The 18,898-nt window shown below is 36.3% G+C and overlaps 1 protein-coding gene across 4 annotated transcripts in view; it reads left to right on the forward strand.

Annotated features, from left to right (window-relative positions):
- LOC108708384 (rho GTPase-activating protein 6) overlaps window positions 1–18,898 on the forward strand; it is a 130,392-nt gene that overhangs the window by 103,328 nt on the left and 8,166 nt on the right. For all 4 annotated transcript variants that reach the window (XM_018247036.2, XM_018247034.2, XM_018247035.2 and 1 more), the window contains 7 exons: window positions 2,114–2,370; window positions 6,549–6,744; window positions 8,106–8,161; window positions 9,230–9,380; window positions 9,895–10,043; window positions 11,162–11,341; window positions 12,320–12,417. In XM_018247036.2, coding sequence (XP_018102525.1) covers window positions 2,114–2,370; window positions 6,549–6,744; window positions 8,106–8,161; window positions 9,230–9,380; window positions 9,895–10,043; window positions 11,162–11,341; window positions 12,320–12,417 — 1,087 coding nt within the window. The remainder of the gene's footprint in view (window positions 1–2,113; window positions 2,371–6,548; window positions 6,745–8,105; window positions 8,162–9,229; window positions 9,381–9,894; window positions 10,044–11,161; window positions 11,342–12,319; window positions 12,418–18,898) is intronic.

The raw sequence follows: 18,898 nt of genomic DNA on the forward strand, positions 1-18,898 counted from the left end.
GTGCTCTGCAAAGTAGAAATTATGAATGTATTATTCAGAAAGCTCTTGCCTACAGTAACTCTGAAATGATTATGCATCGGTTTTGCAGTAAATACTATGATGCACTAAACTGAAGTTAGTGGCAATAGCTGGTAATTGAATTCCACCTACGCCAGAGATTATAAATATGATTGATGCAGTGTACTTTTTAAATGTACGTAACATCGTTTCTCCATAGAAACTCCTAAAGTGACGATTTATATCATGTTTTTATAGTCTAGCCACCTTTAAGTTAACTTTTAGTATGTTATAGAATGCCCAGTTGTTCATTTTTTTTTTTATTTGTTTTTTTCTTCTGACTTTTTTGAACTTTCAAATAGGGGTCAGCAGCCAAAAAACCCAAAGGTGAACAACCCCTAAACAGTAAAACTTGTAGGGCAGATCTATTACCTTGGTGGTATTTTATAACCACCGTTCTTTTTTCCTTTTCCTACCAATTTCATATGAATTGAACGCATGGTTTTACAAGTTTTTAGATCCTAATTTAATACTGGTCACATAATTCTGTAATTTGTCAACATACCAACAATTCATTCTCGATTGGGATTGTAACACTATTTATAGCACTGCACTTTAAAATTCATGAATTTGGGGATTGTAAAATAGAAGATCAATTGATTTTTATTTTATTTCTGAAAGGAATTAGTCTAATTAATTGAATTTCATTTATTTATTTGATTAGCATCACACTTTAATCCTTAGAGTTGGCAATTAATTAACTATATATTTGACTCCTTCAGCACCTCAATAATTTATTTTTAACTTATGCACTTTATTCTTGTAAGATATTAACTTTTTATTGGATTTAAAAGGCATTTAATCTGGATACTGGGTTCACTTTCAATCAATTGTTATTTAATATCACTGATTAATTCATCATGGAATAATTCGTGAATTGTTTTTTTGCTCAGAGGACCTGTATCCATTTATCGTGTAACAAAATGCATCAAGAGATATTTCCCACTTTTTTTAACATCTTCAACAATTCCCTATCACCATAATACGTATTTTGACATTAGGGAATTGTTAATAAAAATGACTAGTTTCCCTTAAATTTTCAAATGAATCAGTGGTTACCACATTTATATATATATATATATATAAAATACATTTTCTTCCCAGCCATGGCTGCTGTTCCTGAGTCTGTCAGGGCTGGCTGCAGAAAATTTCATTCTTATTCTGAGGTTACTGCCACTTTGTTTGCCCCACACCCTAATACAGTTGTTGGAAAATACAGCACAAAATCCTAGGGATTTACTGTAAATCTTAAATCTAACCTTATGTGAAAGGGGTTTGTTCACCTTCATAATAACTTTTAGTATGACGTAGAGTTATATGATAGTGATATTCTGAGACAATGTGCAATTGGTCTGATTTTTTTTAATATGTGCAGATTGTAAATTATTTAGCCTTTTGTTCAGCAGCTCTGCTTTCAACAGCTATCTGGTTGCTTGGGTCCAAATTACCCTAGCAACCAAGCAGTGGTATGAATGACAGACTAGGATATGAATTTAGGAAACCCAAATGGAAATATAAGTAATACAATGTAACAATAACAATACAATAGCAGCCTCACAGAAGTTTGGGGTCAGTGACCCTCACCTGAAAGCTGGAAAACTTTAGATGAAGAAGGCAAATAATTTAAAAACTCAAAAAAATGAAAACCAAATGAAAGGTTATCAAGAATTGGTAATTCTACAACATACTAAAAGTTAACTTGAAGGTGAACCACCCCTTTAACCTATATTGAGTACAATTTCCACACAGCACCATTTATTTAGCTACTTTAATAGGCAGTTTCACCATCCACACTCTCTGAGCAAGCAAATGAAATGGAAACTCTTTTTCTTTATTTCTATGTCAAATCTAGATGTGCTGGCCCAGTGACAATATCCTTAAAATGTCCCCATTATCTTAATTAAAATCAGATTATTTTTAGATTAACAGATTGTACAATACAATCATTTTACTATAGCATTGTCTTCAGGGCATGAATACTCCCATGCAGTATGTACAAATAATGTACTGTATGTTCCTGTTTGATGATTCTTTTTTTTTCATGTCACTCATTTAGAATTCTTACCGCAGGCATTTGGAATGCCACTATCACAAGTTATTGCCAATGACAGAGCCCACAAACTTCGTCAGGATTCTCAAAAAGAAGAGCAGAAAGATGTTGTCGATTTTGTAGCTTCAATTTTACCCTTTGGATCAAAGAGACAGAATAAAGAACTCTCGAGCAGTAATTCATCTCTGAGCTCCACTTCAGAAACACCAAATGAATCGACCTCCCCCAATACACCAGAAGCAGCACCTCGGGCAAGGAGGAGGGTGAGTTTCTACTCAAGGGCACTGTACGAAACAGTTATGTACTTTAATATAAAAAAAGGTATTTCCATGATACAGAATTGTCGCAGGGCTTTATGACCGGCTGTAAGAACAGGGATTGGATTTTTATTGGGTGTGAGGTGCATGGAACACCCATTCCCGGGTAGAAGTGCTGCCTCATTGAGCATTAAAGGCAAAAAATAAAATCCAATTTTTACTTTCTTAAATGAAAAATGAATCTATCTCCAATATACTTTAATTAAAAAATGCATACTGTTTTTATAAGAAACTTGACTGTATGCAGTGAGATTCCCCATTTGTTTTACTTGCTCTGACAGCTGCAGATAGGAAACCTCAGATAGTCCCAAACTGCTCTGCAGGGAAATGATCATACTTTCAAACAACAGGGGGAGCCCCCCACCTTACTTCCCAGAACTGGAGCAGCTTTGTCTGTTTCCCTGTAGAACAGCCATCGACTGTATAGCGATTTGTATCCACAGACAATGCAGTCTGCATATTCTGTTTATTAATCAGTCTTGCTGTATCTGCTTCTATGGCAGAAATTATTTAACTTGTGCTGTTGATAATTTATGATGACCCCTAAGCTTAACCTCCCAACAGAAGCCCAAACCACACTGAGCATGTGCAGGGTCTTGTAAAGATGTATAACAAAGTTACAAGATGGTGACCCCCCTGTGGCCAAATTTGAAAGCATACATCATTTATTTTATTGGTGCAGTAAGTTCATTTTTATATTTAGTATACAAAATACAGCATTTTAACATTATTCTATTTTAGACTTTAGTTCCCCTTTAATAGCCCTGCTCTTGTGTAGTAGTAATCTTGCACTTCTCCCTGAGGAACATGTAAATGACCTCTCTTGTGTGACTTTTCTGATGGACTCTACCATGTTAGTGGAATGGCTATGCTGTGTTCCTCATGGAGGATAGAAAATGTGTTGTGAGGTCCACAGCTCAGCATCAGGAGTCACAGGCAATTGTGCAAAGACCTGCACTGCAGAGGCAAGATGTGCAATATGGTTAAACCCAGGAAAACCTAAAGCAACACTTGCCCCATACTGTAGCTGCTATGTAGTTGATATAAGTAGTAAGCTAAGGGCTATAGTACAGCTTGTAACTAGTGCATGCAGATGTATGTGAATGCCATTAATGACACTGAATAGACTACTTGGCTCCATTCTTTATTATTGTATATGCTATATATATTGTGCGGGTGCATGCTGTGAAGAAGTGAAGAGTGAAAGGTTAGCCATATGTGTTTATCTGTGCATTACAAGATTACTGCATGTGACAACAGGCATCATATTCAAAGCTATTGGGCTGGCTCTGAGTGTACCTGATTTTCATTTTGGAACAAAAATTATGCAGCTATGGGATCTATTATCCAGAATGCTTGTGAGGTTTTCTGAATAAGGATATTTTCCATTATTTGCATCACCATATCTTATGCCTCTCTAAAAAGTTTTAAACATATAATAAATGAACCCAATAGAATTGTTTTGCCACCTTTATGGATTCATGCAGCTTAAAGTACTAGCTTAAAGGTTGGAGATCCCTGCTTTACAAAAACCAACAAGACCCTATTTAAATTGGTATAAAATTTTGTAAAAAAAAAAAAAAAAAAGCATTATTGTTGCACTTTCACTTTATTATGCTCACACTGACTCACCCTTTTTATTGAATGTGCTATTTGGCTCTTTTTACTTTAGTTTTGAAATATCAGTGGCCAAGCCAGCTGCGTATTTGGGCTGAAATTCTTTCAAAGAAGCAGTACTTGATAGAGAGTAATTTTCAATTAAATCTCAACTCCCTAACATATTGAAACGATAAACTATTAAATCCCGATGATGTAGTGTAGCTGTCAGCTTTTAATTACCTCAGTGCTTGATGGAAACCAGAATGTCATCTAAGATGTTTTGTTGATGATTAAGTGTTTCTGTTAATAGCAAACTGCATGAAGATGCTTTCACTGACCATTTAACAAAGAGATCTTAGATTGCTGTAACTCATGTCTACTTTCTTAGCGAGCAGTGGAAAAGTCTTAAGAGGTCTATTTACTAACATTCAAAATCTATTTTTTCACAAATCAAATTTTTCTCTAAAAATATGTGGGGTTTCTTTGTCTTTAAAACTCGAAAAATGTGAGAATTATAAATTGTTAAAACTATGAACAACATGAAAAAAGCATTCAAGGTCCTATAGAAGTTAATGGGAGCTGTGCAAATTCTATTTTTTTAGCCCTTCGGGCTTTTAGAGGTTTTCAGATTTTTTTTTACTAGTAATTGCCCAAAAAACTCAAGGCATTTGTTTTTTTTGGATCATTCTGTGCTGTTTTTCATATGTCCTTTTTATATTCGATCTTATAATAAATTACAAGGCATTCTAGATATTAGAGGAGTAGCGTTTAATCATATATGTAAAAAAACTCTTGAACAACAACTAAAACCTGTACCCCAAGGCCCTAGTATTTAAAAGAAAACACATGCCTGTACCTGACCGCTAAATTATTTTTTTTTTCAATTCTTCCGATCTCTCCTGCTGTGTGCTTTGATAAGATGTGTTAAAGCTTCATTGTGGCCGCCATTTTCTTTTGCATAACAATGCAATAAATACTAAGAGCTTGGCAGATTGGTGGCTTTGTCGCACATCACCATAGCAACTGCTTGCTATTGGTTTGTGCTGAATGGAGGTTGGGGTAGCGACTCAATGTTTGCAAGTGCTTCTGCTCACACTGCACAAGTGCATGAATTTATTTTGGGCACATACACCTAATAGTAATACTTTTTACTGCGCAAGTAAATAGTCTTGGTCTTGCAAACGAAGCACTGCATGATGGGATTTTTTTTCCTTTATTCATTTTTTTTTTTTTTTAAAACTGATGCTTTTAAACTGATAATAGTCTGGAAAGTAATCAGAATTAATAACTTCAAACGAGAATAAAGGTATGCATTTCAATGGAGCTGAACTTACTATTACACTTTCCTTGTCCTTAAAACCACTAAAATGAGAATGTTGATAAATGGGCCTCCCAGTCTAGTTATGTTTGAATGATAAAAGCATACATGTAAAGCAGCATATACAGTTAAAATGTTTTGTAAATGTTTGTAGATAAAGCATCTGTCATTTATTATCAGTATTACTGTAGAACAGAAGGGTCTGCAGTATCCTTCTCCCACTACCACCACACATGCCAGAATCACCAGTTGTTGTCTGACTGAGCATGCTGGGAGATTCATACATCACTGCGGGTGGTAGGCGTCCAGAGTTTAACATTACAGTTCATACCTCATATCACTGCTCACAAAAGTGCACAAACTGTGTAGCATATTGTTTGGTGTTTGTTGGATATCATCTGCTTCCTTGGCTTTTCAATTTCCTCACAAACAAACCGCAGAGCTATTCAGAGTTCCAGATCAAATAAATACATGACCGGGCCAAGGAAAAAAAAAAACTTCTTGTGATTAGACTGTCTTACTGTGGGAACCAGTATATATTTTGGAAGTGAAATCATTGATTGCAGGAATTATCTAGCTTCATCTCAGCAGATGACTCGTGTCAAGTCCTACGCCCTCCACAGAACTGCATTTGTAAGAGCTTAAAAATGAACCTACTTTTAAAAAAGCACATTCAAATCCTCTATTTCTTCCTTCCTTGCCAGTGGAGCCTAGAGCACATTGCTGGATCAAAGGAAAACTGTCTGATAAATATATTTTGGATCGGTCTCATGCTGCTTTGTTTGTTTGATGCTTTCTGATTCAGACGGCTAGGCACATCAGTGCATGTTGGTTATGCAGGATACTGTTTATATAAGGGATGCACCAAATCCACTATTTTGGATTCTGCCAGATTCCGGAATCCTTTGCGAAAGATTCGGCCGAGTACCAAACTGAATCCTAATTTGCATATGCAAATTAGGTGTGGGAGGGGAAAACATTTCTTACTTCCTTGTTTTATGCCAAAAAAGTTATGTGATTTCCCTTCCGCCCCTAATTTGCATATGCAAATGAGCGTATCTAATAGCGTATGGCCACCATTACTCAACCAAAGTCCCCTCTGATTCAGAGGTTGAAGATTCTAAAATGATATTGTAGTTCAGGAGCCATAGTGGTTTATATGATGTTCTAGTAGATGCTTGTTGCTAAATATATGTTTATATTGCAGGGTGCAATGTCTGTAGACTCTATTACTGATCTTGATGACAATCAGTCTAGACTCCTAGAAGCTTTGCAGCTGTCACTGCCAGCAGAGGCCCAAAGTAAGAAAGAAAAAGAAAGGGACAAAAAGTTAAGTCTGAACCCTATCTACCGGCAAGTTCCCAGACTTGTGGACAGCTGCTGTTTACATTTAGAAAAGTATGGTAAGCCTGCAACTGTATTTTTATGACAAAATAACGTCAACAATTGACTATGTCAACTATGAGCTGACTCTTTATATCATTACAATAAAATAATAACAGAGCCACAAATAACCTGTAAGATATATAGGTAATAAAGTACCCCCTCTTGTAAAATATATAGTGAATAAAGTACCCCCTCTTGTAAAATATAAGGATATTATAAGTTACCGAGGAGTTTCATGACCATATAAAAACACGAGGCCAAAGGCCGAGTGTTTTTATACAGGTCATGGAACTCCGAGGTAACTTCTAATATCCTCATATTTTACAACTGGGGGTACTTTATTTATTATAATACACAAATTTCAGTGAGTCATGTGACAGAAATGACATCAGAACTCGCCGTTTATAACTGATGACATCAGAACTCACCGTTTATAAGGATATAATTTACAAGATATTCATGGCTTTTGTGTATTATAAGGTTATAATAAGTCACAAAGGAGTTCCATGACCATATATATGTCACAGAATTCCAAGGTAATGTTGTAGGTATACTGCACACCCGGAATTTACTCTCTGCAGTAGTGGTGCTGGTTCTCTGTAGACCCGGCCTAATCCCCTAGTAACAGCAACTTTCTATTCACGGATCCGCACACACACAAATTTTCTGCAGTGGGGAAAGTGCCCCTTTTTTTATTTGTTTACACCACCAATATCAACGTTTCGGGGGGTACAACCTCCCTCCTGATGAAGGGAGTTTGTATCCCCCCCCAAATGTTGATAAACAAATAAAAAGAAGGGGCAATTTCCCCACTGCAGAAAATTTGTGTGTGTGCGGATAGAAAGTTGCTGTTACAGAATTCCAAGGTGACACTTACTATCATAGATTACAACAGGGAGTGCAGTACATTATTTATTATAATACACAAGTTTCAGTGAGCCATGTGACAGAAATTACACCTTCATGTTTTCCTGTACTAAACATATCTGCCACCAGAGCTGCATTTAGAATCCTGCGCCCCCAACTTACAAAAGTCACGTCACTCACGCGGCTGTGGGTACCATCACTTCTGGTATGCATCACTGAGGGTTTTCGTTGCAATGAGCATGGTACCCCTCACTCACCCCCCAGCTCCGCTGCCAGATTTACACAAAAAGTCTCCCACGGTGGCAGGAGGGATTTTTTATTTTTCTTTAAAAAATTTAATCAATTATATAGGCACCCCAGGACCACCCTCCTGTGTCACCCTAGGCACAGGCCCTCAATAATTAATTTCTGTTTGACTTTACCCTAAATTATATGTTGACCCTGATAATTTTAATTGCTGAAATCTGCATAATAGTTATTTTTTTCTAAAGTAATCAGTTCTGTTTTACAGGGCTCCAGACAGTGGGGATCTTTAGGGTTGGAAGTTCCAAAAAGAGAGTTCGACAGGTATTTGTTCAACTGATGTAGTAGAAACGTATTATTAGTGTTTGTAGCTGGTAGTGTTATCTATCTATTCTTGCTTTCTATGTAACTTTTCCTGTTGTGTATATATAAGAAAGGCAATTGCATTGAATATGTTGATATTTTATGGTTAGAATATAGGATAATTGCATATATTCTGCACATTAAAGGGCAAGCAAGCTGGATCTACAGGGTAATAGGTGACTATTTTCCATAACTTCTTTCTGCTACATTTCTGTGAAAGTGTTACTGATTTAGCTTGTAGTTTTGCTTTGCTTAAACTTCTATTGTCTTTCGCTGGCCAGCCACTACCTGACTTATTACTTCCCATAGCCCTCTGATTTTTTAAAATTGTTATTGCAATGAGCCAGCAGGGGGTACAACTTGGAAACAAAGCTGTGTGATTTCAAGAAAATGATTAGTTCCCTGTAATAGGCACAATTCAGCAATACCATTTGAGGGTATAGTATTGGGGCCCTTTATGTGTATTCATGGATAGCTAGATCAATATATATACTGTATATATATATATATATATATATATATATATATATATATATATATATATATATATATATATATATATATATATATATATATATATATATATATATATATATATATATATATATATAATGTCCAAAGAGGGCCGGCACTACTCGTCTGTAGGGTATAAAGTGCCTGGGTGCTGCGCCAAAACGGTAGGATATACAAAGAAGAAGGTAAGCACTCACAGGTCTTAAAATGTTCAAAAAGTGAAAATTTATTGAAGAATTTTTTCAGAAAAAATTCTTCAATAAATTTTCACTTTTTGAACATTTTAAGACCTGTGAGTGCTTACCTTCTTCTTTGTATATATATATATATATATATATATATATATATATATAATGTGCAAACTTTTTTTTTACATTATTGTGTGTATGTGGTTAACCATAGGAAAATGATAACCCAACTAAATGTAACTTAATATGCAAGATTTCTATTAGAAGCTTGACAGGATGTAGTTTGCTGCTGAAATTCACCCCTAGAAATGTGTTCCTTTCTCTTCAGTTACGTGAAGAGTTTGACCGTGGCATAGATGTGGCTTTAGAAGAAGAACACAGTGTTCATGATGTTGCTGCCTTGCTGAAAGAATTTCTGAGAGATATGCCGGATCCCCTTCTTACCAGAGAACTCTATACAGCGTTTATTAATACTTTGTGTAGGTTGAACAATGTTATACTTGATTTCCTTAGCACAATAAACTATGGGATATCAATGCCAATTGCCATTAGCTGTTTTGGGTCAGTGACAGGCAGCACAGTGGTCAGTGAGGTAACGAGTCAGACAGCCAGTCAGGCTGATTACATGGGCTTGGGTACAAAGGAGTATGACTTATTACATTGCTTGCTTTGGTAGTGACAGTTTAAAAATAAAATATTTAATCAGTATAGAGATCTGTGACTGAAAGCTATATACTGTAACATCCTTAAGTGTGCAAGGCTCCTTCTGGCTTCTTGTAATCTTCACTGAATTTTCTGTGTTACTAATCGATTTCACCTATAAATAAACACTGTTCATTTTGATGAGAGTATCCTTTACCTGCCACCATGTTAGTTCTAACCTATGATATACTTTAGCCAAAGGGCTTAGTATTTGTAGTAATCAGCACCTACAGCATGCTAGCATGAACATGAGCACTGCTAATTTTATTTTTTCTTTTGTGCTCCTTGTAGTATTAGATACAGATGACCAACTTTTTACGTTACAACTACTTATTTACTTGCTACCTCCCTGCAACTGTGATACACTACACAGGCTGTTGCAGTTCCTTTCAACCGTTGCCAACCATGCAGATGACACAATGGACAAAGATGGACAAGAGGTAAGTCAATAGGCTTCTTGTGCTAACTGAACAAAATACACCACAATGTCACTTCCAGTCTTAAAGGAAAACTCTACCCAGCAATGTAGCTCCCTAAAAAAAGGTATTGCATAAAACAACTCCTTTGTAAAACCCTGCTTCATGTAAATAAACCATTTTCATAATAATATAATTTTTTACTAGTATGTGCCATTGGGTAATCATAAATAGAAAATTGCCATTTTAAAAAATGTTAGGTCACATGAGCCAATTAAAAGACAGAGTTGTCTTTTACTTCCCACACTTCTTCAAGCTGCATTATGTCTGGTCAGGTGATCTCTGAGGCAGCACACAGACCATCACAAAATGGTGTAAAAGGACAATATTTACTTAAAGGGTTTGTTCATCTTTGAGTTAACTTTTATTATGATGTAAAGAGTGATATACAGAGACAATTTGCAATTTGTTTTAATTTTTTATTATTTAAGGTTTTTAAATTATTTAGCTTTTTATGCAGCAGCTCTTCAATTTGCCTTATAAACAATCTGGTAGCAAGGTCCAACTTACCCTAGCAACCATGCATTGATTTGAATAAGAGACTGGGATATGAATAGGAGAGGACCTTATTAGAAAGATGAGAAATAAAAATTAGCAATAACAATAAATTTGTAGCTTTACAGAGCATTTGTTTTAAGATGGGGTCAGTGACGCCCATTTGAAAGCTGGAAATAGTCAGAAGAAAAACGGAAATAAATATAAAACTATAAAAAATAAATAACGAAAATCAATGTAAAAGTTGCTTAGAACGGGCCATTCTATTGCATACTGAAAGTTTAATTAAAGGTGAACCACCCCTTTAAATACATATTCCAGTTTGGTTCCAGTTTGGTAAGATTCTTTAATTGATAATATAATCAACCTTGACTTGGGTCATCAACGTCTCTTGACTTTACTCTTCCAGGCCTAAAGTCTTAGGCATTTATAACCATTTAAGACACATATTTATATACAAATAATGGAGTTTGCTGCACTAACCAATATCACTAAAATGGCTGCTGAACAAAGTAGTTGTAGCCAATAAAAATGCACTCATGAGCATTCCTTTCATGTTCTACTGTGTTTAATGTGATTTTTACCAGATTACTGGGAACAAAATGACATCTTTAAACCTGGCCACAATATTTGGGCCCAACCTGTTGCACAAGCAGAAATCATCTGACAAAGAGTTTACAGTTCAGAGTACGGCCCGCGCAGAGGAAAGTACAATCATAATTGCAGTTGTACAGAAAATGATTGAGCACTTTGAAAGCCTTTTTATGGTAAGTGTACTTATATAAGTTAAATATTGAATGTTTCTTCATACGACAGTCTTGCTGTAACTTCTTGGTGTATAGTGAAGAGTCCAGAAATGTAACTTCATGACAAATGGTATTAGCAACAATAAGAATAGAGTGATATAAAGTGTACATATATAAAACTATTTACATAATACCATTATAAGATCAACATTTGCTAGCAAGCAGTCAATATGCAGTAATTAATGATCTGAAGTAGGCATTTTGGTTGATATATGTTATTAAACCTAAAGAAACTTAGGGGGTTATTAACTAATATTTTTTATTTAAAAAAAAAAAAACACAACCAAACTCCTAGGCCCTAATTTTAGCTTATTTACTGATAAAATAACTCAATTCAACCAGATTGTGGAAAAACTCGATAAAATCGAGTGAAAATCTGAATCGATCATATGTTTCTGTCTCCCCCCCCCCCGAATTGCTTACATTTTTCAGGTTTTTGCCGATAACCCCTGAAAAAAATCAGATTTTCAGGCTAAACCCAGCATAGAACATGAAAATGTCAAATTGAGATACTGTAGGTGCCTTCCCAACAGGTCTGAGATGGCAGATTTTGGCTTTTTGCTCACTGTTGTGTGTACATGTGCTCTAATGTACATAGCATTAGACATGCAATAACCTTTTCCCACTCTTTTGAGATTAGAAATAACTCTTGGCTTGGATGTCCTAGCTATTTTATGCAGGAAGGGTTTCTCTCGGCTTCTATTGTTTTTGGCAACAGAACACACAATTGTACTGGCCTTGCTATGTAATCTCTTAATGTGAGAAGGAAGTGTTATTTGGAGTGCTGAAATTTGAAGGGAATAAGAAGTTGTTTACCTGTGTTTACATTTATATATATATTATATGTTAGCATTGCTGCCCCAGTGGGGCCCAAAGTTTGATTCCTGCCAGGTCCCTATCTACAAGACAATTTAAAAGTCTCCTGTTCTTTATTTAAAGGTCCCTCCTGATTTACAGAATGAAGTTCTCATGAGTCTGTTAGAGACTGACCCCGATGTAGTGGACTATTTGCTAAGAAGGAAGGCTTCCCAATCATCGTAAGTACAACATTTTTCTCCCAGTTCATTTTGCTGTTGTGTTCTGTGGATAAGCTACTGAACATAATGAAACAATACCAAATGGCAATGAATTAGAAAGAAAAATAATCTTTTATTTAATCAAACATGTACAGTATTTGCTTAGAAATCACCCAATTCCAACTTTTAGTAATAAACATATCAACATTTAATGCTTTCGACATAGTGTGGGTTGACAGATGTAGAATAAATACTCCCTTTACTGAATGCTAGATAGCTTTTGTTATGAAACGGCGTTAATCTGATTTCCAGAATAATGCTAATTTCCAAAACTAATATTACTATGATTTAAAGTGGACCTTTCACCCAGACACAAAAATCTGTATAATAAAAGTATTTTTCAAATTAAACATGAAATCCAATTTCTATGTTTTATTAAAACATTCATAGCTGTTGTAAGCTCATTTAAAAATCTCAAAAATATGCCCGGGCATAGAGGGGGGGGGCAGACAATTACTTTCACTTTCCATTCAGAACTTCCTAGATGTCACTGCTCTCCCCACATTCCACGTTCTCTTTACCATTTCATTGTGTAGCCAGGGCATGGGAATGGACATCACATCCCCCATTATGGTGCGCAAACAAGATTCTGAGATGATGCAAAGCTTTCCTTAAAAGCTGTGTGCACAAAATGGCTGCTGCCTGCTTGCTATCATTTTGAATTCCCAGACTCAAGGAAACAAGATTCAAATAATTTATAGAGTGTAATTAAAGTTCATTTTGCTTGACTAATGTGATAAAATAGGATTTTGAATAATTATTTTGGTTGACGGGTCCCCTTTAAGAGAAAAAATGCAGTGAAATTCATTTAGCTAGAGGATAGTGGATAGAAATATACGAAGGAACAGGAGTAAAGAACTGGAGTGGAGAACACCAAACTATGCGGCTGCTTCTCCTATGGGTCCAAAGCAATTTCTACCTGGGCCCAGCCTTCTAATTCAATCACAATTGAAAGGTTTCAGGTTGGTCATACCCAGTTAATGGTTTTGTATGCAAAATTAACTATGAATTGCAATTGATTTAATTTCTCCTTTCCGATAATGAAAAATACCACCAGTGATTCAAGGTTTTTTATACAGTTCTTGTGCCCAGTAATATGTGCCTGTCCTTTAAGATGATGTACACCTAAAAAAAGACTATAATTCAAGCCAGAATTTACAGTGTACATTAATGAAAATGTTTACATGGTTTTAGAAGGTTACCTGTAAATGTGGTTGCTGTTGTAAACAGTAGTGATGTGCGGGCCAACCCAACACCCGCTAGTCGGGAGAGTTCAGGCAGACTTCCATATGCCATTGTCGGGTTCGGGTTGAGCTCTTCCTTCCTCTCTCCCCGTCTTCGGGGTAGATTCACTAACGGGTGAATTTTCGCCAGCGTCAGCTTTGCACAGCTCACACCAGCTCGCCAAACTCAAATGCGCTACGACTTCTACTGTTCTCTGCACTGTTTATTTTGCCCTTGAAACTATGTAGCAGTAGCCGGCTGATTAACAGACTTGGAGAAGAATTGTTTTTCTACATGGTTTTAAGAGCCAGAACCGGAGAATGGAAAGGAATGAACCATTACTGCTTTCAGTTACGATTATATTTAAACATATTGTTTAAACATATTGAATTATATATATATTTTTCAGTATGCACAACAGTTCTTGGATGCACATCCCTTGTACAAACTGCCCTGTACCTTCCCTGTATTCAGAATGGAGGCTCAGCATAAGTGGGACATAATATGTAAAGAGCTGAGAGATCTCAGTGCTGCTTTTGTACAGCATAAAAGCTACTCACCTGCTAAGGCTGCATCACTAGAAGGAAAAATTACATGGAGCATGGAGTTCTAGTCCATCATTATTACAAAGATTTTGCTTTTTTCCTTCCTTCCTGTCATCTATCTGTCGGAGACACGTATTCATGTGTCATTACTTTCCTGTGTAGAGTAACACTGAGGGATGAACCCTATTTTTATAGGTGCTGTTTTGGCTTCCTTTCTATTGTTACTTTGGGAAATTCTCTCCTGTTATTCACTTCTTGTATATCTGTGGTACTGCTTACTCAGGATTCCAACTGACAGGTGCAGGAAGATCCAGGCAGAGTTATCACATAAAACAACAAATTATAATACAGTAGCTTTCCTGCTTCATATCTTGGAGGTACAATACATACAGTGGATTTGTGCATAATCCCTACACAAAGAATAGATATTCCGAGATATGAATCAAGTCAAATCCTGTAACATAGCAACAGCTTTCTTAAATACAATTTCATGGAATGAGTCACAACGCCCACATGTGATGAATGTCAAAAAGACCAAAGAAAGCATTCAGGGAATCATAAATGATTCATAGCCAACAACAAAGTTATACAAAATGTATCACAACTTTATACAAAACACCACAGAGATCTATTGTTATGTACATGGAATTTGGTTCTGCATAACCTTTGCAGGGAATTGAATGTGTACATTCTTATTGTGCATAAACATTATAATTACATTGTAGGGAGATGGTTCATGAATATGTAAATCATATTTACCCAAAGTTTAATCCTTTGAAATGCAGAAATCATATATCTAGCCATTTATAATTAGTCATATCAGTCTATACACAGGTACTTTATGAGACCCTAATGCGTTCTGATTATAACATACAGGTATGGGATCCGTTAGCCAGAAAACCATTATCCAGGAAGTGAACATCTCCTATAGACTCCATTTTATCCAAATAATTAACATTTTTAAAAATTATTTCCTTTCCTTTGATAATAAAACAGAACCTTGTACTTGATCCCAACTAAGATATAATTAATCCTTATTGGAAGCAAAACCAGCCTATTGGGTGTATTTAATGTTTACATGATTTTGTAGTAGACGAAGATCCAAATTACAGAAAGATCAGTTATCTGGAAAACCCTAGGTCCTGAGCATTCTGGATAACAGGTACCATACCTGTATATATTTGTGTGTGTGTGTGTTCTGATATGGTGATATTAAATAATATTAAATCACTAAGCACCAATTATAACTAATTATTAAAAAAATTAAGCAGGAAGGGGTGGGACCTTTAGTATCCCAGGGGGGTCAGCTGGTTGATGAAAACAAAATAAAAGCGCGGTTTCTGAATTCAGATTTTTCGTCTGTCTACACAAATGAGGAACCAGTTAATGAAGGTTTCCTTCTTAATAGTCCTAATTCTAGTAACACAACTAATGATGCATGGTTCACACATGAGGAAATTCAAAAGAGACTAGAACATGTTAAGATCAACAAAGGACCGGGGCCAGATGGTATTCATCCCAGGGTACTTAGCGAGCTTAGCACTGTGATTGCCAAACCTCTTTACTTAATTTTTCAGGATTCATTGAGGACGGGCAAATTGCTAATGTGGTGCCTCTATTGAAAAAACTATAGGCCAGTTAGTCTGACGTCAGTGGTAGGAAAGCTTTTTGGAGGGTTAATAAAGGATAAGATACCGGACTTTATAGCAAATCATAATACTATAAGTGTGTGCCAGCATGGTTGTATGCATAATAGATCTTGCCAGACTAACTTAATTTATTTTTATGAGAAGGTAAGTAGAGACCTCGATTCTGGGATGGCAGTGGATGTGATTTACTTAGACTTTGCTAAAGCATTTGATACAGTGCCACACAAAAGGTTACTGGTTAAATTAAGGAATGTTAGCCTGGAACATAGTATTTGTACCTGGATAGAGAACTTCCAATTAGACCAATATTCTTAGAGGAGTCCCACAGGGCTCTGTACTTGGTACATAGTATTTGTACCTGGATAGAGAACTGGCTACAAGATAGTTTACAAAGAGTGGTGGTAAATGGAACATTTTCTAATTGGACCAGTGTTGTTAGTGGAGTACCGCAGGGCTCTGTACTAGGTCCCTTGCTTTTCAACTTGTTTATTAATGACCTGGAGGTGGGCATTGAAAGTACTGTTTCTATTTTTGCAGATGATACTAAATTGTGCAGAACTATAGGTTCCATGCAGGATGCTGCCACTTTGTAGAGTGATTTGTCTAAGTTTTAAAACTGGGCAGCAAACTGGAAAATGAGGTTCAATGTTAATAAATGCAAGGTTATGCACTTTGGCAAAAATAATATAAATGCAAGTTATACACTAAATGGCAGTGTGTTGGGAGTTTCCTTAAATGAAAAGGATCTAGGGTTTTTTGTAGATAACAAGTTGTTTAATTCTGGGCAGTGTCATTCTGGGGCTACTAAAGCAAATAAAATTCTGTCTTGCATAAAAAAGGGCATTAACTCAAGGGATGAATACATAATTATGCCTCTTTATAGGTCCCTGGTAAGGCCTCATCTGGAGTATGCAGTGCAGTTTTATACTCCAGTCCTTAAGAGGGATATAAATGAGCTGGAGAGAGTGCAGAGACGTGCAACTAAACTGGTTAGAGGGATGGAAGACTTAAATTATGAGGGTAGACTGTCAAGGTTGGGGTTGTTTTCTCTGGAAAAAAGGCGCTTGCGGGGGACATGATTACACTTTACAAGTACATTAGAGGACATTATAGACAAATAGCAGGGGACCTTTTTACCCATAAAGTGGATCACCGTACCAGAGGCCACCCCTTTAGACTAGAAGAAAAGAACTTTCATTTGAAGCAACGTAGGTGGTTCTTCACAGTCAGGACAGTGAGGTTGTGGAATGCACTGCCGGGTGATGTTGTGATGGCTGATTCAGCCTTTAAGAATGGCTTGGATGATTTTTTGGACAGACAGAATATCAAAGGCTATTGTGATACTAAACTCTATAGTTAGTATAGATATGGGTATATATTATTTATGTGAAAGTAGGAAGGAGTGTGTGTATGGATGCTGGGTTTTCATTTGGAGGGGTTGGACTTTGTCTTTTTTCAACCCAATTTAACTATGTAACTATGTAACTGATGCCATCACTGAGCACCATTTATAAGGATAATCAAGGCATGGAAGTATTATATAGTGAATAAAGTACCCCCTCTTGATAAATAAAAATATAAGGATATTATAAGTTACCGAGGAGCTCCACGACCATATTAAAACACAAGGCCGAAGGACACCAAGGTGACATAATATGCTCATACCTTGCAACAGGGGGTACTGTTTATTATAATACACAAGTTTCAGTGAGTTATGCGACAGAGAAGACATCACTAAGCTCCGATTATAACCAATGACATCAGTAAGCACTGTTTATATGGATATAAGGTTATACTGTATAATATACAAGAGCCATAAATCCTGTAAATGATATCCTTATAAACGGTACTTAGTGATGTTATTGGTTATAATCGGAGCGTAGTCATTTCTGTCCCATAACTCACTGAAACTTGTGTATAAAGTACCCCCTGTTGCAAAATATGAGGATATTAGAAGTCACCTCGATGTTCCATGACCTGTATAAAGATTTGGCTTTTGGCCTCGTGTTTTTATATGGTCCTCCTCAGTCACTTATAATATTCGTATGTTTTACAAGAGGGAGTACTTTATTCACTATATAAATCCATAAAGTATAATAGCTTGCTTTATTTTCTATGTAGAGAATATAGAAGAATGGGCAAATGTATCAGTGCTATTGCTACTGACTATTCAGTTTCTCAGAAAACTACCAAATCTTCCACAAACAGAATGTATAGGGGCAGATTTACTCAAGGGCGAAAATTCGCCAGCGACTGCTTTGCAGCTATCGCTATACTTTGCCAGGCTAAAATTTGCTCAGACAATGCTAATTCACTGGAATGTGGAGTTTCGCCGTGGGCACCGAACGCTGGCGATGTTTCGCTAGCGTTACTTTGGCAATGCGATTGAAAGCAAAGATGCTCTAGCATTCATTTCTGCCTAGTGCAAATTCGTTAGAGTCTTGTGCTCAGGTTAATTTGCATACGGTGGGACATTTTACTGAGTTGGACAGTTACATCCATTCGCCAGAGTGAAAATTCGCTAGCGAAGTGATGCCTGAGCTGGTTAGTAAATTGTCGATGTAATTGCAGGCAGTAAAGCTAGCAAATTGACGCTAGTATTAGCCACTTCACCCTCGAGTAAATCTGCCCCATAGAGTCATTGAGCTTTGAATGTTATTAAACAGAAAGTGTGTCTTCATTATAAGGCACAACAGTGCTTCCTGTAATCTTATAGATAATTTATTATTAGGTATTTTGGATAGGTTGCAATAAGGCTGTTGTTACCTACCTTTACCTGGAAGGAATGGAGCTACCCCTGCCAACATATATTCCCATTATTTTACTGTTATTAAGGGTAAAAAGGCTAAATGGAGTCCCTATAAGCTCAATGGCAATGTGCGCTGGCATTAAAACATTCTTGTAGTGATAGCCTGACCTCTAGTGGGTATTTTAAAACATAAAACGTTAATGTTATCTTCAAACGTGATGCTACAGAATGAGAACAAGAATTTGTTTAATGTGAAATGTTTCTTTTATTTTGCA

This window comes from Xenopus laevis, chromosome 2L (genome assembly GCF_017654675.1).
Source record: "Xenopus laevis strain J_2021 chromosome 2L, Xenopus_laevis_v10.1, whole genome shotgun sequence".
Lineage (NCBI taxonomy): Eukaryota > Metazoa > Chordata > Amphibia > Anura > Pipidae > Xenopus > Xenopus laevis.